The 22,464-nt window shown below is 42.8% G+C and overlaps 1 protein-coding gene across 4 annotated transcripts in view; it reads right to left on the reverse strand.

The window, feature by feature from the left end:
• The window catches only part of LOC310782093 (uncharacterized protein), a 576,458-nt gene that overhangs the window by 77,631 nt on the left and 476,363 nt on the right, over window positions 1-22,464 (reverse strand). For 3 of the 4 annotated variants that reach the window (XM_083642771.1, XM_083642769.1, XM_083642772.1), the window contains 9 exons: window positions 21,968-22,087; window positions 17,367-17,486; window positions 16,857-16,976; window positions 13,316-13,435; window positions 12,807-12,926; window positions 9,259-9,378; window positions 8,750-8,869; window positions 5,212-5,331; window positions 4,702-4,821 (listed from right to left, as the gene is read on the reverse strand). In XM_083642771.1, the coding sequence (XP_083498897.1) occupies window positions 4,702-4,821; window positions 5,212-5,331; window positions 8,750-8,869; window positions 9,259-9,378; window positions 12,807-12,926; window positions 13,316-13,435; window positions 16,857-16,976; window positions 17,367-17,486; window positions 21,968-22,087 (1,080 nt within the window). The remainder of the gene's footprint in view (window positions 1-4,701; window positions 4,822-5,211; window positions 5,332-8,749; window positions 8,870-9,258; window positions 9,379-12,806; window positions 12,927-13,315; window positions 13,436-16,856; window positions 16,977-17,366; window positions 17,487-21,967; window positions 22,088-22,464) is intronic. The other variant, XM_083642770.1, reaches the window with a different exon arrangement.

Consider the following 22,464-nt stretch of genomic DNA (forward strand, 5'->3'; position numbering starts at 1 on the left):
GGGGTTCTAGAGCAGAACACAAGACGTCTGCTCAGATGTGCGTTTACTGCGGTGGTTAAATCGTGTTAATCGTGTCTGCCTGGACTGGGCTATCAGCTAAATTCTAACTTTGCTGATTGGATAGAACGCGGGATTTACCCCAACCTGACCATGCCCCCAGCCAGGCTGAGCCAGCTAACCCAGCGTCTATGACGAGACACCGCCTCAACCTATGGAGCAATTGTGAAGTATTTCAAATTCAAGGTCTTTCAATGACTTTTTCCAGCACATTTTTTGCTAACACTTTATAATAACGACGTTCAGTCGTAAGTCATTTATAAACCTTTAGTTATTGATGAACTAACCATTTACAAAACATGAATATACATCTGTAGATGATTAGTAAATGTTATGTTAACATATACAAATGTGTTGTAAGTCATCTATAAACCTTATGTAAATGAAGTGTTCCTCACCTGTTATAAATGATGTGTAAATCATTTACAAGGCTTTCTGCATCCCCTAATCTAAACCATTCATGACACATAAATGTGTTACATACAAGCGGGTAGCTCTGTTTGTCAAAATTGAAGCCAATGGGGAAGTGTCCTCTTTGCCTGCAGGGGGCGACCCATTGGTTTGTGGACTTCTGTTTTGAAGTCTCAAGTATGGCCTCAGTAAACACTTTCCTAATGTGTTTATGGTCTCAATCACTAGTGTCAGACTGTTGTAGTTAGTTGCAGACTATGTTTTGGGACGTGATTGACAGATCGCTTGTCCACTGATCACACAGCTCGCCGATCATGGACCAATAGCAGGGGGTCTCTGTGGCAAACCCCTGGATTTGTGTCGAGATCCAAGATGGCAATGGCCAAAATGCCATACGTGAGGCATCAAAAACAGAAGTCCACAGACCAATGGGTCGCCCCCTGCAGGCCATTCGAAAGAATGCAATTTTAAGTGCACTTCCGCATTGGCTTAAATTTTGACAGAGCTATCGCCTTGTATGTAACACATTTATGTGTGATGAATAGTTTACACTTTAGATTAGGGGATGCAGAAAGCCTTGTAAATTAATTGTAAATGATTTACACATCATTTATAACAGGTGAGGAATACTTCATTTACTAAAAGTTTATAGATGATTTACAACACATTTGTGATATTGATTGATTGATTGATAACTTTATTGATTCAATAAGAGCAGAACTGTGCAAGACAATACAACAAAAATATTGATCAAAAGGAATAAAACACAATAAAGCCCAAGGGCTTGTTTCCATTGTGGTCCTTTGTATGGGACAAGTGGAGTGAATATGTGTGCAGGTATGAGCGTGTGTGTGCGCGGGCAACAAACACAAACAAATGAAAACATTTAACAACACAACCATACACTCAATGACTGATTAGTCATTGACTGAATGGTTATTTAAATAACAACAAAAAAATGCACCAATCAATAAATAAAAAGAGAGACCAGCTCATATAATAAATCAAAGACCTACCTAGGGTTTAAAAACTGCGAGCATAAAGAGACAAAAGAAAAAATAAAAGGTTAGGAACCCATTTGGGAACCAACCAGCCATTTTTTCAAGGCGAGCTTAAAAGAAAACCTGGAATTAAGGGTTTTTATACTCTCAGGGATTTTGTTCCATAAAATAGCTGCTGAGTAAGAGAAGGTACATTTACCCTTTAAAGATTAAAATTTGGGGGGAACAATGTTGGAGGTGCTTCCTCTTGTGGAGTAGCCATGTACATCACTGACTTTACAGAAGTAGTCAGAGAGGTAGCAAGGAGCCTCCCGTTTAAAAATCCTGAAAACCATGCACAGTTTGATCTGAGAAACCCTCTCCTCCACTCTGAGCCACCTAAGGCTAAGGAAGTGAGAGGGGAGGACATGGTCTCTGGGATGCAGTTTCAGAATAACCCGTATTAATTTATTCTGAGATGTCTGAAGCCTGTTTTTAAGTTTTATGGTGATTGCCGTGAACCAGGAGGAGCAAGCATAGTCAAAATGACATTGAATCAGAGCATTTGCCAAGGTTTCGAGGGCGCTCTTGTCTATTCACCTTATTCTTTGCCCACACATGGACGCTTCCGCATTACGTCATTTTGTAATAGTATTTCCGTTTTGACTTGCCAAAAACTTCGCAGGCAAGATGGCTGCGCACACTCCGCATCTAAACTGGCAGAATTACTCCGCCATAAACTAACATATCTTGGCCAATACGTATGTAACATACAAAATAAAACAACCCGTAATATCTTAATTTTATGTAGAATGCAGAGGATATGTAACCGTTTAGTTAAACTTGCATTCCAGGAATATTGTGATCTAAAGATGACGTTACTTTTTCGTCCTGAAACCCACATAGTTTGCGCCAGGCGTAACCTATGTGCGATTCGAAATAACGCATCCGAGATAGAAAACGTTATGAATAGCCACGTTATAAACAACAACCTAACGCTGGTGATCCGTATGGAAACAGTGTTACTCGAAATGGTTAAACGTTATATCAATTTGGTCATTCAGTGGCATTTTACTGCCATATAACATAACTAACTAGCAGCTGATATTAGCCACAGTAAGCAACTAGCGCTGAACCGGAAGAACAAATACGTTTGTGTTGAACGCGGAAGAGAGAAAAAGTGGGCGTGGTGAATAAGGTGAATAAAGGATGAAATTCTGGCTAAGAATTTGTTTTTTTGATTTACTTTGGAAATTACTTTTGAAGCCATGCTCTCTCCAGAGAGTTTGTTATCTAAAATGCAGCCAAGGTACGTAATCTCCTCCTTGGTGTTAACAGCTACGTCACCCACCATCATTTTAAACCCGGGGGACTTTTGTAAATAAAAAATTTGACCCAAATAAAATAGCCTCCGTTTTCCCCAGATGAAGTGATAATTTGTTGTCCGAGAGCCACACACTAACACTGTGAAGCTCACTGCTCAATTTCCTTTTGATCTCCCCCCTGTCCTTGTGAGAGAACAGGAGGGCGGAGTCGTCTGCGAAAAGGAACAGGTTGCAATCACAGGGCGATTGCATATCGTTTATATAAATTAAAAAGAATAAAGGCCCTAAAATACTTCCCTGGGGAATATGTTAACATGGCATTTATTCACAATATACTAATGTATATTCATGTTTTGTAAGTGATTAGTTCATCATTTACTAAAGGCTTATAAATGACTTACGACTGAACGTTATTACAAAGTGTTACCCATTTTTTTTGTTCATAAGGAATCTGCACAAAAGCAGGAAGCATTTCCCAAAACCTTCCTGCATTCAGAGGTGGTCATTAGCAAGCTGTTGGTAAATCCCTGCTGTAGTGATGTCAGATATCAGTCACCTCTGTGGAGACACTGGTATATGTTGCTCTTATGAACACTGCACTATTTATTTAGATATTGCTTTTTCCCTACTGTCTGTAGGGATTATTTTTAGTGCTGTATGTCTTTTTATATGGACCTTGAGTCTGGAATAAAGTTTTGATTGATTGATTGATTGATTGATTGACTGATTGATTGATTGATTGATTGATTGATTGATTTATCAAATTGTTATGATCACCATTGTCACATTAGTTCAGAAATATCAGTTTCATTTGACACTGCTGATAGACTGCACCTTCCAGTGACAAGTGCTGCTATTTTCATTATTTATTCTATTTTACTGCTATTCTATAGATCAAGGGTTTTCAAAGTCTGAGACTTTCATTATTATGCCTCCGCTGGCCGGAGGCATTATGGATCTTGGTTGTTCGTCCGTACGTCCGTACATCCAATGTTCGTTAACGCGTTATCTGAGGAACGCCTTGACGGAATTTAATCAAATTTGCCTCAAACATCGACTTGGACTCAAGGATGAACTGATTACATTTTGGTGGTCAAAGGTCAAAGGTCAAGATCACTGTGACCTCTCGAACGCCATTTTCAAGCTTGCTAACGCGATATCTCAGGAATGCCTTGACGGAATTTCATCATATTTGGCTCAAACATCGACTTGGACTCAAGGATGAACTGATTAGATTTTGATGGTCAAAGGTCAAAGGCCAAGGTCACTGTGACCTCTCGAACGCCATTTTCAAGCTTGTTAACGCGATATCTCAGGAATGCCTTGACGGAGTTTCATCAAATTTGCCTCAAACATCGACTTGGACTCAAGGATGAACTGATTAGATTTTCGTGGTCAAAGGTCAAGGTCACTGTGACCTCACGAATGCCATTCCCAAGTTCGTTAAAGCGATATCTCAAGAAGGGCTTGATGGAATTTCTTCCAATTTGGCTCAAACGTCGACTTGGGTGCAAGGATGAATGGATTACATTTTGATTTATTGATTTATTTCAAGCTCTTTTAAGCGCACCAGGGGGCGGGGAAAACAACAAACAAAAAGACAGATATATAGAAACATGTCGCTGTGAAGCTTCAACAACTGGTCGTCATTAGCTACGCTGCAATGCCTCATTGTCTGGGAGAGAGAGAGAGATCCTCCTCCAGGGTCTGGAGGAGGATCTTTAGACCAGTCACTCTTCATAGTAAATGAAAGTAAATGACCCACATAAAAGATTTTACATTACCAGTAAAAAAGTTTGTTAAAGTATCAGTCAGGACATTTTGTTACATTTTTGAGTTAAGTTAAGTGCAAATTTGATTACATTTTCAGGAGTTATTATATTTTCAGGAAATTATTATTACATTATTGAGTGTTACAGTCCTCTTACTTTGTGTCTGGAAGTCCAGGTTCATTACTGAACTCTGGAGGATGATGTTTAGACCAGTCACTCTTCATAGACAGACAGCTGGGAACTGGAGACTCTGCTCTCTGCCTGTGGTACTGACCTCTGAAACACAAATGTTTGATACATATCATCATTAGTTCTACTAAAGACATCAATACATGTGACACTGCACACTGTCATTGTTTCTGTCCAGTTTTAAGGAGTACTCTCGTACACCACTGTCCCTCATGTAATAAACAATTTCCCCACTAGATGGTGCATCGAGTCCACAATTGAATCTGTTCTTTCACTCTGCAGCAAACTTGGGTCTGCTCAGGGCTCGAATGCTGGGCTGCTCCAGTTGTTTTGGTGATTTCTTCATTTCAGATCTCAGACAAACTACAAAACCACTCAAGACAAGAAGATGGGTTTCTCATACTAACACAGAACATTTTGGCTTTCATCCTCATTTAATCATATGCCATTCCATCAGACTTGTAACAGTCCTCTTACTTTGTGTCTGAAGGTCCAGATTCATTACTGAAGTTTGGATTATTATCTTTAGACCAGTCACTCTTCATAGACAGACAGCTGGGTACTGGAGACTCTGCTCTCTGCCTGTGGTACTGACCTCTGAAACACAAATGTTTGATAAATATCATCATTAGTTCTAGTAAAGACAGACATCAATGCATGTGACATTGCACATTATACAACAGTTAGTTCTGGCCGAGCAATTTGATTGGACAAGAGGCATTCCAGCTGTGATGATATCTCAGTATGACATCACAGGACGCTTCAGTGTGTATATCACTATCAGACAGTGATGTAGTGGTGACACAAAAGTAGGTAAACTATACATTTCAGAGGCAGCTTTCTCGTGCATCATGCCATTATAAAAAGGTAGATAAAAACTTCAGTCACACATACAAGACTAAATATGAGACTAGAACAACTGAAACTGGATTGATTGATTGATCAAATTGTTGTGATCGCCATCATCACATTAGTTAGAAATATCTGTTTCATTTGACACTGCTGATAGACTGCACCTTCCAGTGACAAGTGATGCTATTTTCATTATTTATTCTGAGACTGTGAGCCTCCCCCAGACAAAGCTTGGGGACAAGCACGTTCTGTCTGAGTCCGGCCCGGCCCATCCCATTGGCCGGCTTTATGGACCCGAGCCTGGTTTAAACCCAGAATCTTCTTAGCAATTATCTACATGTAACCTAAATGAAAAGGTACTTTTACTTAAATAGGCTACTTTTTATTTAAGTAATTTCCTGCGCTAGTACTTGTACTTGTACTTTAATTTTCACTAAAGTAAGAATACTTGTACTAGTAGGATTTGTCAGCACTCTTTCCACCTCTGCCTGCATTTCATATCATAGGCTCACATGTTCACATGGTTTGAAGTTGTCTTTCCCAGAACACATTGGTCTTCTTTTCTGACTTGTGTTTTGACTTGCATTCTGTCAAACACTGCAAACTTATTTATTTATGTATTTACTGTTTTTATTTCAAGATTTACTGTATTTATTTCAAGCTCTTTTAAGCATTCCAGGGGGCGGGGCCAACAACAAACAAAACATGCTGTGAAGACAGATATATAGAAACATGTCGCTGTGAAGAAGCTTCAACAACTGGTCGTCATAGCGACGCTGCAATGCCTCATTGTCTGGGAGAAAGAGACAGTCTGTGCGTATAGACATACAGTAGGTAGGAACTAGGATTGATTAGAGCCATGGGAAATCAATAATGTCTTGTTTATTAAATTACATCAAGTGATTCACTCTTCAGTTATAAAACACTATATTAGCATCCATTTTCTCCACACATTTTTAACCAAGTGGTGTTCAGCTCACCAAGTGCAGTCAAGTCTCAAAATGTGCATCGCTGCCACTGCGTTCAGACTGGATCATTTCAGTTCTTACTTGTGATATTATTGTACCTCAGACACACAGATAGGGCCCTATCTTCGTACGGCGCTATCTTCCCAGCGTCTTAAGCTATCGTCTGCCTCCACCGTCCAGTTTTGCGCTGGGATCTAAGCGCAGACACAGGTGTAGGCGTGGCCCAGGTGTGTCCGTGGGCCTCTAGCCTATCATCTGCCTCCGGCAAGTGTGATTTTGCACTCTGGCGAAGATACCGTCGCTATGTTCCGAGCGTAAACAGGTTTGGGCGTTGCCTGTGCCAAAATAGGCGTTCCAGCGCAATGTGTTAGAAAAAAAGGCCTTGGGTGCTCTCAATTTTAACGCCACCAAATAGCTGGTCTTAGCGCAAAAAACCCCACTACGCCAGGCATACGCCTGAGAGCAAACAGTATTCTCCGCGCAGTGCATGGCACGGCATGGATGTCACTCTCCAACACCTCGCGCCTGCACACACTCTTCTCTCCTCAGAATGTCACGTTGATTTTCAACTATAGCCTACACTGCAGAAAAAACACACCTTGATTTAAAAATGAGAATTTGTTTGTCATGGTTTTATTAGGGTACATAATTCCCGACCATACAGGTTTGTGGTGTGAGCTAACAGTAGATTGCTTTTGAGAAAGTTGTGACGGTGTTGTGCCAAAAAGTGATTTGCTGCCAGAAACTGATTTCGCTCCATGGGACCGTGCACAGCGCTGCCTCTCCCCACCCTGTGAGCCCCATGGCGCGGCTCAAAACACCCAGGGCACCGACCCACCACCACCACCCAGCCTGCCTACCCGTCCAGCTCGCACCTTCTCCCTCCAGCACCCGGCGCACTAGCCGAACCTGCGCACGCCACATTAAGACGCCTCCCCGGGGTACACACAGACTCTCGCCCCGCCAGACCCTCGTTCCCCTAATCAATTCAAAACGCAAATCACTTTTTGGCACAACACCTGTAGTGTCCGGCCAGTTCAGTAACCTCTTTCCCTGCAATTGCACGCATGCAAGACCAGCTTCTCCACAGCGCGGATGGCGTGACCGCAGTCAATGGCTTAACCAGAATGGACAATTCTGACACAGGCTATTGAAATAGGCTAGAAGTACAATCTCACAAATTCCTACCCTATTAAAGAAACTAATATTTTTAGATGTGTAGACCTGTTATAGCCTATATGAACCAAACATCTAATTACAGTAAGCGCACGCTTTGGGACATCACTGCGTAATTGTGTGGCGGCCCTCTCTCTCTTCCCTCTCTCATCCCCCCCCCCCCCCCCTCTCTCGTTCTCCCCCCCCCCCTCTCTCTCTCTCTCGCGCTCTCTCTCTTGCCCCCTCTCTCTTCTCTCTCTCTCTCTCTCTCTCTCTCTCTTGCTCTCTCTCTCTTGCCCCCTCTCTCTTTTCTCTCTCTCTCTCTCTCTCTCTCTCTTGCTCTCTCTCTCTTGCCCCCTCTCTCTTTTCTCTCTCTCTCTCACTCTCTCTGTTTCTCTGCTTGCTCTCAGCAAGAAAGAAGCTGGTGTCAGACGTGATGGCGGTGATGCTGTGGCTTTTAAGGGGAGTGATCTCACCTTGTGAATCCTGTTATGGGCTTAAACACGCCTGGAGGTTTGCGCCGAGATGATGTGAAGCGCAGCGGGCCGACACACCCACAATTAGGGCTTTGCGCGGCGATATTCCAGCGCAAAACAGGCGCTAAGGCAAAATTACCGCTGTTGCGAAGATATGGTCCTTAGCCTCTGAGTCATTCAGACTGGATCATTTCAGTTATTACCTGTGATATTATTGTACCTCAGACACACGGCTAGCCTCTGAGTTGTTTGAGGGCAAGTGTTGTCTGTGCAGGCGGGTGTAGAGTGGGGAGCAGTGTCAATGTTAGTGTTTTAATAGGCTAACATGACACTAACAGTTATACATTTTTTATACTTTTTACAGTATTATATTATTACATCATCAGTTTTGAAAATAAATGACCCACCTGAAAGTATTACATTACCAGTAAAAAAGTTTGTGAAAGTATCAGTCACGACATTTTGTTACATTTTTGAGTTAAGTGCAAATTTGATTACATTTTCAGGCATTATTATATTTTCATGAAATTATTATTACATTATTGAGTGTTACAGTCCTCTTACTTTGTGTCTGAAGGTCCAGGTTCATTACTGAAGTTTGGATTATTATCTTTAGACCAGTCACTCTTCATAGACAGACAGCTGGGTACTGGAGACTCTGCTCTCTGCCTGTGGTACTGACCTCTGAAACACAAATGTTTGATACATATCATCATTAGTTCTACTAAAGACAACAATACATGTGACACTGCACACTGTCATTGTTTCTGTCCAGTTTTAAGGAGTACTCTCGTACACCACTGCCCCTCATGTAATAAACAATTTCCCCACTAGATGGTGCATCGAGTCCACAATTGAATCTGTTCTTTCACTCTGCAGCAAACTTGGGTCTGCTCAGAGCTCAAATGCTGGGCTGCTCCAGTTGTTTTGGTGATTTCTTTATTTCAAATCGCAGACAAACTACAAAACCACTCAAGACAAGAAGATGGGTTTCTCATACTAACACAGAACATTTGGCTTTCATCCTCATTTAATCATATGCCATTCCATCAGACTTGTAACAGTCCTCTTACTTTGTGTCTGAAGGTCCAGATTCATTACTGAAGTTTGGATTATTATCTTTAGACCAGTCACTCTTCACAGACAGACAGCTGGGTACTGGAGTCTCTGCTCTCTGCCTGTGGTACTGACCTCTGAAACACAAATGTTTGATAAATATCATCATTAGTTCTAGTAAAGACAGACATCAATGCATGTGACATTGCACATTACACAACAGTTAGTTCTGGCCGAGCAATTTGATTGGACAAGAGGCATTCCAGCTGTGATGATATCTCAGTATGACATCACAGGACGCTTCACTGTGTGTATATCACTATCAGACAGTGATGTAGTGGTGACACAAAAGTAGGTAAACTATACATTTCAGAGGCAGCTTTCTCGTGCATCACATCGTTATAAAAAGGTAGATAAAAACTTCAGTCGCACATACAAGACTAAATATGAGACTAGAACAACTGAAACTGGATTGATTGATTGATCAAATTGTTGTGATCGCCATCATCACATTAGTTAGAAATATCTGTTTCATTTGACACTGCTGATAGACTGCACCTTCCACTGACAAGTGATGCTATTTTCATTATTTATTCTGAGACTGTGAGCCTCCCCCAGACAAAGCTTGGGGACAAGCACGTTCTGTCTGAGTCCGGCCCGGCCCATCCCATTGGCCGGCTTTATGGACCCGAGCCTGGTTTAAACCCAGAATCTTCTTAGCAATTATCTACATGTAACCTAAATGAAAAGGTACTTTTACTTAAATAGGCTACTTTTTATTTAAGTAATTTCCTGCGCTAGTACTTGTACTTGTACTTTAATTTTCACTAAAGTAAGAATACTTGTACTAGTAGGATTTGTCAGCACTCTTTCCACCTCTGCCTGCATTTCATATCATAGGCTCACATGTTTACATGGTTTGAAGTTGTCTTTCCCAGAACACATTGGTCTTCTTTTCTGACTTGTGTTTTGACTTGCATTCTGTCAAACACTGCAAACATTTTATTTATTTATTTACTGTTTTTATTTCAAGATTTACTGTATTTATTTCAAGCTCTTTTAAGCATTCCAGGGGGCGGGGCCAACAACAAACAAAACATTCTGTGAAGACAGATAATATAGAAACATGTCGCTGTGAAGAAGCTTCAACAACTGGTCGTCATAGCGACGCTGCAATGCCTCATTGTCTGGGAGAAAGAGAGAGTCTGTGTGTATAGACATACAGTAGGAAGGAACTAGGATTGATTAGAGCCATGGGAAATCAATAATGTCTTGTTTATTAAATTACATCAAGTGATTCACTCTTCAGTTATAAAACACTATATTAGCATCCATTTTCTCCACACATTTTTAACCAAGTGGTGTTCAGCTCACCAAGTGCAGTCAAGTCTCAAAATGTGCATCGCTGCCACTGCGTTCAGACTGGATCATTTCAGTTCTTACTTGTGATATTATTGTACCTCAGACACACAGATAGGGCCCTATCTTCGTACGGCGCTATCTTCCCAGCGTCTTAAGCTATCGTCTGCCTCCACCGTCCAGTTTTGCGCTGGGATCTAAGCGCAGACACAGGTGTAGGCGTGGCCCAGGTGTGTCCGTGGGCCTCTAGCCTATCATCTGCCTCCCGCAAGTGTGATTTTGCGCTCTGGCGAAGATACCGTCGCTATGTTCCGAGCGTAAACAGGTTTGGGCGTTGCCTGTGCCAAAATAGGCGTTCCAGCGCAATGTGTTAGAAAAAAAGGCCTTGGGTGCTCTCAATTTTAACGCCACCAAATAGCTGGTCTTAGCGCAAAAAACCCCACTACGCCAGGCATACGCCTGAGAGCAAACAGTATTCTCCGCGGAGTGCATGGCACGGCATGGATGTCACTCTCCAACACCTCGCGCCTGCACACACTCTTCTCTCCTCAGAATGTCACGTTGATTTTCAACTATAGCCTACACTGCAGAAAAAACACACCTTGATTTAAAAATGAGAATTTGTTTGTCATGGTTTTATTAGGGTACATAATTCCCGACCATACAGGTTTGTGGTGTGAGCTAACAGTAGATTGCTTTTGAGAAAGTTGTGACGGTGTTGTGCCAAAAAGTGATTTGCTGCCAGAAACTGATTTCGCTCCGTGGGACCGCGCACAGCGCTGCCTCTCCCCACCCTGTGAGCCCCATGGCGCGGCTCAAAACACCCAGGGCACCGACCCACCACCACCACCCAGCCTGCCTACCCGTCCAGCTCGCACCTTCTCCCTCCAGCACCCGGCGCACTAGCCGAACCTGCGCACGCCACATTAAGACGCCTCCCCGGGGTACACACAGACTCCCGCCCCGCCAGACCCTCGTTCCCCTAATCAATTCAAAATGCAAATCACTTTTTGGCACAACACCTGTAGTGTCCGGCCAGTACAGTAACCTCTTTCCCTGCAACTGCACGCATGCAAGACCAGCTTCTCCACAGCGCGGATGGCGTGACCGCAGTCAATGGCTTAACCAGAATGGACAATTCTGACACAGGCTATTGAAATAGGCTAGAAGTACAATCTCACAAATTCCTACCCTATTAAAGAAACTAATATTTTTAGATGTGTAGACCTATGTTATAGCCTATATGAACGAAAAGTCTAATTACAGTAAGCGCACGCTTTGGGACATCACTGCGTAATTGTGTGGCGGCCCTCTCTCTCTTCCCTCTCACCCCCCCCCCCCCCTCTCTCGTTCTCCCCCCCCCCTCTCTCTCTCTCTCTCGCGCTCTCTCTCTCTCTTGCCCCCTCTCTCTTCTCTCTCTCTCTCTCTCTCTCTCTTGCTCTCTCTCTCTTGCCCCCTCTCTTTTCTCTCTCTGTCTCTCTCTCTCTCTCTCTCTCTCTCTCTCTCTTGCTCTCTCTCTCTTGCCCCCTCTCTCTTTTCTCTCTCTCTCTCTCTCTGTTTCTCTGCTTGCTCTCAGCAAGAAAGAAGCTGGTGTCAGACGTGATGGCGGTGATGCTGTGGCTTTTAAGGGGAGTGATCTCACCTTGTGAATCCTGTTATGGGCTTAAACACGCCTGGAGGTTTGCGCCGAGATGATGTGAAGCGCAGCGGGCCGACACACCCACAATTAGGGCTTTGCGCGGCGATATTCCAGCGCAAAACAGGCGCTAAGGCAAAATTACCGCTGTTGCGAAGATATGGTCCTTAGCCTCTGAGTCATTCAGACTGGATCATTTCAGTTATTACCTGTGATATTATTGTACCTCAGACACACGGCTAGCCTCTGAGTTGTTTGAGGGCAAGTGTTGTCTGTGCAGGCGGGTGTAGAGTGGGGAGCAGTGTCAATGTTAGTGTTTTAATAGGCTAACATGACACTAACAGTTATACATTTTTTATACTTTTTACAGTATTATATTATTACATCATCAGTTTTGAAAATAAATGACCCACCTGAAAGTATTACATTACCAGTAAAAAAGTTTGTGAAAGTATCAGTCACGACATTTTGTTACATTTTTGAGTTAAGTGCAAATTTGATTACATTTTCAGGCATTATTATATTTTCATGAAATTATTATTACATTATTGAGTGTTACAGTCCTCTTACTTTGTGTCTGAAGGTCCAGGTTCATTACTGAAGTTTGGATTATTATCTTTAGACCAGTCACTCTTCATAGACAGACAGCTGGGTACTGGAGACTCTGCTCTCTGCCTGTGGTACTGACCTCTGAAACACAAATGTTTGATACATATCATCATTAGTTCTACTAAAGACAACAATACATGTGACACTGCACACTGTCATTGTTTCTGTCCAGTTTTAAGGAGTACTCTCGTACACCACTGCCCCTCATGTAATAAACAATTTCCCCACTAGATGGTGCATCGAGTCCACAATTGAATCTGTTCTTTCACTCTGCAGCAAACTTGGGTCTGCTCAGAGCTCAAATGCTGGGCTGCTCCAGTTGTTTTGGTGATTTCTTTATTTCAAATCGCAGACAAACTACAAAACCACTCAAGACAAGAAGATGGGTTTCTCATACTAACACAGAACATTTGGCTTTCATCCTCATTTAATCATATGCCATTCCATCAGACTTGTAACAGTCCTCTTACTTTGTGTCTGAAGGTCCAGATTCATTACTGAAGTTTGGATTATTATCTTTAGACCAGTCACTCTTCACAGACAGACAGCTGGGTACTGGAGTCTCTGCTCTCTGCCTGTGGTACTGACCTCTGAAACACAAATGTTTGATAAATATCATCATTAGTTCTAGTAAAGACAGACATCAATGCATGTGACATTGCACATTACACAACAGTTAGTTCTGGCCGAGCAATTTGATTGGACAAGAGGCATTCCAGCTGTGATGATATCTCAGTATGACATCACAGGACGCTTCACTGTGTGTATATCACTATCAGACAGTGATGTAGTGGTGACACAAAAGTAGGTAAACTATACATTTCAGAGGCAGCTTTCTCGTGCATCACATCGTTATAAAAAGGTAGATAAAAACTTCAGTCGCACATACAAGACTAAATATGAGACTAGAACAACTGAAACTGGATTGATTGATTGATCAAATTGTTGTGATCGCCATCATCACATTAGTTAGAAATATCTGTTTCATTTGACACTGCTGATAGACTGCACCTTCCACTGACAAGTGATGCTATTTTCATTATTTATTCTGAGACTGTGAGCCTCCCCCAGACAAAGCTTGGGGACAAGCACGTTCTGTCTGAGTCCGGCCCGGCCCATCCCATTGGCCGGCTTTATGGACCCGAGCCTGGTTTAAACCCAGAATCTTCTTAGCAATTATCTACATGTAACCTAAATGAAAAGGTACTTTTACTTAAATAGGCTACTTTTTATTTAAGTAATTTCCTGCGCTAGTACTTGTACTTGTACTTTAATTTTCACTAAAGTAAGAATACTTGTACTAGTAGGATTTGTCAGCACTCTTTCCACCTCTGCCTGCATTTCATATCATAGGCTCACATGTTTACATGGTTTGAAGTTGTCTTTCCCAGAACACATTGGTCTTCTTTTCTGACTTGTGTTTTGACTTGCATTCTGTCAAACACTGCAAACATTTTATTTATTTATTTACTGTTTTTATTTCAAGATTTACTGTATTTATTTCAAGCTCTTTTAAGCATTCCAGGGGGCGGGGCCAACAACAAACAAAACATTCTGTGAAGACAGATAATATAGAAACATGTCGCTGTGAAGAAGCTTCAACAACTGGTCGTCATAGCGACGCTGCAATGCCTCATTGTCTGGGAGAAAGAGAGAGTCTGTGTGTATAGACATACAGTAGGAAGGAACTAGGATTGATTAGAGCCATGGGAAATCAATAATGTCTTGTTTATTAAATTACATCAAGTGATTCACTCTTCAGTTATAAAACACTATATTAGCATCCATTTTCTCCACACATTTTTAACCAAGTGGTGTTCAGCTCACCAAGTGCAGTCAAGTCTCAAAATGTGCATCGCTGCCACTGCGTTCAGACTGGATCATTTCAGTTCTTACTTGTGATATTATTGTACCTCAGACACACAGATAGGGCCCTATCTTCGTACGGCGCTATCTTCCCAGCGTCTTAAGCTATCGTCTGCCTCCACCGTCCAGTTTTGCGCTGGGATCTAAGCGCAGACACAGGTGTAGGCGTGGCCCAGGTGTGTCCGTGGGCCTCTAGCCTATCATCTGCCTCCCGCAAGTGTGATTTTGCGCTCTGGCGAAGATACCGTCGCTATGTTCCGAGCGTAAACAGGTTTGGGCGTTGCCTGTGCCAAAATAGGCGTTCCAGCGCAATGTGTTAGAAAAAAAGGCCTTGGGTGCTCTCAATTTTAACGCCACCAAATAGCTGGTCTTAGCGCAAAAAACCCCACTACGCCAGGCATACGCCTGAGAGCAAACAGTATTCTCCGCGGAGTGCATGGCACGGCATGGATGTCACTCTCCAACACCTCGCGCCTGCACACACTCTTCTCTCCTCAGAATGTCACGTTGATTTTCAACTATAGCCTACACTGCAGAAAAAACACACCTTGATTTAAAAATGAGAATTTGTTTGTCATGGTTTTATTAGGGTACATAATTCCCGACCATACAGGTTTGTGGTGTGAGCTAACAGTAGATTGCTTTTGAGAAAGTTGTGACGGTGTTGTGCCAAAAAGTGATTTGCTGCCAGAAACTGATTTCGCTCCGTGGGACCGCGCACAGCGCTGCCTCTCCCCACCCTGTGAGCCCCATGGCGCGGCTCAAAACACCCAGGGCACCGACCCACCACCACCACCCAGCCTGCCTACCCGTCCAGCTCGCACCTTCTCCCTCCAGCACCCGGCGCACTAGCCGAACCTGCGCACGCCACATTAAGACGCCTCCCCGGGGTACACACAGACTCCCGCCCCGCCAGACCCTCGTTCCCCTAATCAATTCAAAATGCAAATCACTTTTTGGCACAACACCTGTAGTGTCCGGCCAGTACAGTAACCTCTTTCCCTGCAACTGCACGCATGCAAGACCAGCTTCTCCACAGCGCGGATGGCGTGACCGCAGTCAATGGCTTAACCAGAATGGACAATTCTGACACAGGCTATTGAAATAGGCTAGAAGTACAATCTCACAAATTCCTACCCTATTAAAGAAACTAATATTTTTAGATGTGTAGACCTATGTTATAGCCTATATGAACGAAAAGTCTAATTACAGTAAGCGCACGCTTTGGGACATCACTGCGTAATTGTGTGGCGGCCCTCTCTCTCTTCCCTCTCACCCCCCCCCCCCCCTCTCTCGTTCTCCCCCCCCCTCTCTCTCTCTCTCTCGCGCTCTCTCTCTCTCTTGCCCCCTCTCTCTTCTCTCTCTCTCTCTCTCTCTCTCTTGCTCTCTCTCTCTTGCCCCCTCTCTTTTCTCTCTCTGTCTCTCTCTCTCTCTCTCTCTCTCTCTTGCTCTCTCTCTCTTGCCCCCTCTCTCTTTTCTCTCTCTCTCTCTCTCTGTTTCTCTGCTTGCTCTCAGCAAGAAAGAAGCTGGTGTCAGACGTGATGGCGGTGATGCTGTGGCTTTTAAGGGGAGTGATCTCACCTTGTGAATCCTGTTATGGGCTTAAACACGCCTGGAGGTTTGCGCCGAGATGATGTGAAGCGCAGCGGGCCGACACACCCACAATTAGGGCTTTGCGCGGCGATATTCCAGCGCAAAACAGGCGCTAAGGCAAAATTACCGCTGTTGCGAAGATATGGTCCTTAGCCTCTGAGTCATTCAGACTGGATCATTTCAGTTATTACCTGTGATATTATTGTACCTCAGACACACGGCTAGCCTCTGAGTTGTTTGAGGGCAAGTGTTGTCTGTGCAGGCGGGTGTAGAGTGGGGAGCAGTGTCAATGTTAGTGTTTTAATAGGCTAACATGACACTAACAGTTATACATTTTTTATACTTTTTACAGTATTATATTATTACATCATCAGATTTGAAAATAAATGACCCACCTGAAAGTATTACATTACCAGTAAAAAAGTTTGTGAAAGTATCAGTCAGGACATTTTGTTACATTTTTGAGTTAAGTGCAAATTTGATTACATTTTCAGGCATTATTATATTTTCATGAAATTATTATTACATTATTGAGTGTTACAGTCCTCTTACTTTGTGTCTGAAGGTCCAGGTTCATTACTGAAGTTTGGATTATTATCTTTAGACCAGTCACTCTTCATAGACAGACAGCTGGGTACTGGAGACTCTGCTCTCTGCCTGTGGTACTGACCTCTGAAACACAAATGTTTGATACATATCATCATTAGTTCTACTAAAGACATCAATACATGTGACACTGCACACTGTCATTGTTTCTGTCCAGTTTTAAGGAGTACTCTCGTACACCACTGCCCCTCATGTAATAAACAATTTCCCCACTAGATGGTGCATCGAGTCCACAATTGAATCTGTTCTTTCACTCTGCAGCAAACTTGGGTCAGCTCAGAGCTCAAATGCTGGGCTGCTCCAGTTGTTTTGGAGATTTCTTTATTTCAAATCGCAGACAAACTACAAAACCACTCAAGACAAGAAGATGGGTTTCTCATACTAACACAGAACATTTTGTCTTTCATCCTCATTTAATCATATGCCATTCCATCAGACTTGTAACAGTCATCTTACTTTGTGTCTGAAGGTCCAGGTTCATTACTGAAGTTTGGATTATTATCTTTAGACCAGTCACTCTTCATAGACAGACAGCTGGGTACTGGAGACTCTGCTCTCTGCCTGTGGTACTGACCTCTGAAACACAAATGTTTGGTTCATATCATCATTAGTTCTACTAAAGACAGACATCAATGCATGTGACATTGCACATTACACAACAGTTAGTTCTGGACGAGCAATTTGATTGGACAAGAGGCATTCCAGCTGTGATGATATTTCAGTATGACATCACAGGACGCTTCAGTGTGTATATCACTATCAGACAGTGCTGGAGTGGTGACACAAAAGTGGGTAAACTATAAATTTCAGCGGCAGCTTAGATAAAAGGTAGATAAAAACTTCAGTCGCACATACAAGACTAGATATGAGACTAGAACAACTGAAACTGGATTGATTGATTGATCAAATTGTTATGATCGCCATCATCACATTAGTTAGAAATATCCGTTTCATTTGACCCTGCTGATAGACTGCACCTTCCACTGACAAGTGATGCTATTTTCATTATTTATTCTGAGACTGTGAGCCTCCCCCAGACAAAGCTTGGGGACAAGCACGTTCTGTCTGAGTCCGGCCCGGCCCATCCCATTGGCCGGCTTTATGGGCCCGAGCCTGGTTTAAACCCAGAATCTTCTTAGCAATTATCTACATGTAACCTAAATGAAAAGGTACTTTTACTTAAATAGGCTACTTTTTATTTAAGTAATTTCCTGGGCTAGTACTTGTACTTTAATTTTCACTAAAGTAAGAATACTTGTACTTGAGTAGGATTTGTCAGTGCTCTTTCCACCTCTGCCTGCATTTCATATCATAGGCTCACATGTTCACATGGTTTGAAGTTGTCTTTCTCAGAACACATTGGTCTTCTTTTCTGACTTGTGTTTTGACTTGCATTCTGTCAAACACTGCAAACATTTTATTTATTTATTTACCGTTTTTATTTCAAGATTTACTGTATTTATTTCAAGCTCTTTTAAGCATTCCAGGGGGCGGGGCCAACAACAAACAGAACATGCTGTGAAGACAGATAATATAGAAACATGTCGCTGTGAAGAAGCTTCAACAACTGGTCGTCATAGCGACGCTGCAATGCCTCATTGTCTGGGAGAAAGAGAGAGTCTGTGTGTATAGACATACAGTAGGAACTAGGATTGATTAGAGCCATGGGAAATGGCAGCAACACGCTCAAATGTTTTCTTCAATGATGTAGAACTGGAATTAGTATCAGAATTCAAATACCTAGGTGTGATATTAGACCCCACACTGACCTTTAAGAACCAAGTTAAAAAGGTTGCTAACTCGCTAAAATTCAACCTGCTCAACTTCAAACACATTAGACACAGCTCATGTCTGTAGGTTCTGCCAGGACATTCTTACATGCTATGATATTTTCTCAACTGGACTACTGTGTGACCAGCTGGTCTCACACATGCACATCCACACTCAAACCACTTGAGTCACTCTATAAGAGAGCACTAAAAGTATTTGATAAAACAACCTGTTCCTACCACTATTGTAACATCCTGGTCAAACACAACTTACTAAGTTTCAATAACTTAATTTCCTTTAAATATGCATGCACCGTTTTCAAGGTACTAAATGGCCTTGCCCCTCCCCCGCTAAATGAGTACATCAATCAGAGACCTGTATCTGGATCCACAACCAGAACCACCAGAGCCTCAATCAGAGGCGATTGTGTCATCCCATACAGGCGCACCACCTTTGGCCAGACAGTTCTGTCTGTCAAGGGTGGCAAAATCTGGAACACAATTCCGTCGGCCATAAGGGAATGCCCAACACTAGGCATGTTTAAGGGTCAAGTGAAGAGATGGCTAAAGTCCACTCAAATATGTACTCATCACTAGGGAATAGAACAGTATGTTTATACTGTATGGATATGTGTGTTGTATCTCTGTATTTTTTATTTTTTTCTCTTATATCTGTTTGAGTAAGTCTTCTTTGTAGATCTTACTTTTTAGCTGGATGTTGATCCCAAACTCAGGTTTTAGTATCAGACTGTATATTCCTGTATATTTTCTACTTTGCACTTTGTACTTAGCTATGTAGAGCTCTAATCTCAGGTTCGCACTTTGCACTTTGCATTGTGTTTACATTTTAAATATGTTTTGTTGCACTACGTTACTTTTCCCCCTATCAGGACCATTTCTCTGCATACTTGCACTTCGTATTGTGTTTACATTTTAAATATATTTTTGTTGCACTATGTTACTTTTTACCCCTACCAGGACTCTAAGCCTGTATCATCTGGCAGGGGGACTAACAAAGGAAATCAGTCCTGTGACTGCAATTGTCATGCATTTACATTTTTTAAATGTTCATTAATGTACACCTGTCCCCTATCGAACAAATAAATGAATTGAATTGAATTGAATTGAATCAATAATGTCTTGTTTATTAAATTACATCAAGTGATTCACTCTTCAGTTATAAAACACTATATTAGCATCCATTTTCTCCACACATTTTTAACCAAGTGGCGTTCAGCTCACCAAGTGCAGTCAAGTCTCAAAATGTGCATCGCTGCCACTGCGTTCAGACTTGATCATTTCAGTTCTTACTTGTGATATCATTGTACCTTAGACACACAGATAGGGCCCTATCTTCGTACGGCGCTATCGTTTGCGCTGCCGTTTGCGCGCCTCTTATTGCTATCTTCCCAGCGTCTTAAGCTATTGTCTGCCTTCACCGTCCAGTTTTGCGCTGGGATCTAAGCGCAGACACAGGTGTAGGCGTGGCCCAGGTGTGTCCGTGGGCCTCTAGCCTATCATCTGCCTCCCGCAAGAGTGATTTTGCACTCTGGCAAAGATACCGTCGCTATGTTCCGAGCGTAAACAGAGGTTTGGGCGTTCCCCGTGCCAAAATAGGCATTCCAGCGCAATGTGTTAGAAAAAAATGCCTTGGGTGCTCTCAATTTTAATGCCACCAAATAGCTGGTCTTAGCGCAAAAAACCCCACTACGCCAGGCGTACTCCTGAGAGCAAACAGTATTCTCCGCGCAGTGCATGGCACGGCATGGATGTCACTCTCCAACACCTCGCGCCTGCACACACTCTTCTCTCCTCAGAATGTCACGTTGATTTTCAACTATAGCCTACACTGCAGAAAAAACACACCTTGATTTAAAAATGAGAATTTGTTTGTCATGGTTTTATTAGGGTACATAATTCCCGACCATACAGGTTTGTGGTGTGAGCTAACAGTAGATTGCTTTTGAGAAAGTTGTGACGGTGTTGTGCCAAAAAGTGATTTGCTGCCAGAAACTGATTTCGCTCCATGGGACCGCGCACAGCGCTGCCTCTCCCCACCCTGTGAGCCCCATGGCGCGGCCCAAAACACCAAGGGCACCGACCCACCACCACCACCCAGCCTGCCTACCCGTCCAGCTCGCACCTTCTCCCTCCAGCACCCGGCGCACTAGCCGAACCTGCGCACGCCACATTGAGACCCCTCCCCGGGGTACACACAGACTACCGCCCCGCCAGACCCTCGTTCCCGTAATCAATTCAAAATGCAAATAATTTTTTGGCACAACACCTGTAGTGTCCGGCCAGTACAGTAACCTCTTTCCCTGCAATTGCACGCATGCAAGACCAGCTTCTCCACAGCGCGGATGGCGTGACCGCAGTCAATGGCTTAACCAGAGTGGACAATTCTGACACAGGCTATTGAAATAGGCTAGAAGTACAATCTCACAAATTCCTACCCTATTAAAGAAACTAATATCTTTAGATGTGTAGGCCTATGTTATAGCCTATATGAACAAAACGTCTAATTACAGTAAGCACATGCTTTGGGACATCACTGCGTAATTGTGCGGCGGCCCTCTCACTCTCTCGCCCCCTTTCTCTTTTCTCTCTCTCTCTCTCTCTCTCACTCTGTTTCTCTGCTTGCTCTCAGCAAGAAAGAAGCTGGTGTCAGACGTGATGGCGGTGATGCTGTGGCTTTTAAGGGGAGTGATCTCACCTTGTGAATCCTGTTATGGGCATAAACACGCCTATGGAGGTTTGCGCTCAGATGACGTGAAGCGCAGCAGGCCGACACACCCACAATTAGGGCTTTGCGCGGCGATATTCCAGCGCAAAACGGGCGCTAAGGCAAAATTACCGCCGTTGCGAAGAAAGGGGCCTTAGCCTCTGAGTCATTCAGACTGGATCATTTAAGTTATTACCTGTGATATTATTGTACCTCAGACACATGGCTAGCCTCTGAGTTGTTTGAGGGCAAGTGTTGTCTGTGCAGGCAGGTGTAGAGTGGGGAGCAGTGTCAATGTTAGTGTTTTAATAGGCTAACATGACACTAACAGTTATACATTTTTTATACTTTAGCTTTTTACAGTATTATATTATTACATCATCAGTTTTGAAAATAAATGACCCACCTGAAAGTATTACATTACCAGTAAAAAAGTTTGTGAAAGTATCAGTCAGGACATTTTGTTACATTTTTGAGTTAAGTGCAAATTTGATTACATTTTCAGGCGTTATTGTATTTTCATGAAATTATTATTACATTATTGAGTGTTACAGTCCTCTTACTTTGTGTCTGAAGGTCCAGGTTCATTACTGAAGTTTGGATTATTATCTTTAGACCAGTCACTCTTCATAGACAGACAGCTGGGTACTGGAGACTCTGCTCTCTGCCTGTGGTACTGACCTCTGAAACACAAATGTTTGATACATATCATCATTAGTTCTACTAAAGACAACAATACATGTGACACTGCACACTGTCATTGTTTCTGTCCAGTTTTAAGGAGTACTCTCGTACACCACTGTCCCTCATGTAATAAACAATTTCCCCACTAGATGGTGCATCGAGTCCACAATTGAATCTGTTATTTCACTCTGCAGCAAACTTGGGTCTGCTCAGAGCTCTAATGCTGGGCTGCTCGAGTTGTTTTGGTGATTTCTTTATTTCAAATCGCAGACAAACTACAAAACCACTCAAGACAAGAACATGTGTTTCTCATACTAACACAGAACATTTTGTCTTTCATCCTCATTTAATCATATGCCATTCCATCAGACTTGTA

This window comes from Poromitra crassiceps (genome assembly GCF_964638095.1).
Source record: "Poromitra crassiceps genome assembly, chromosome: 9".
Taxonomy (NCBI): domain Eukaryota; kingdom Metazoa; phylum Chordata; class Actinopteri; order Beryciformes; family Melamphaidae; genus Poromitra; species Poromitra crassiceps.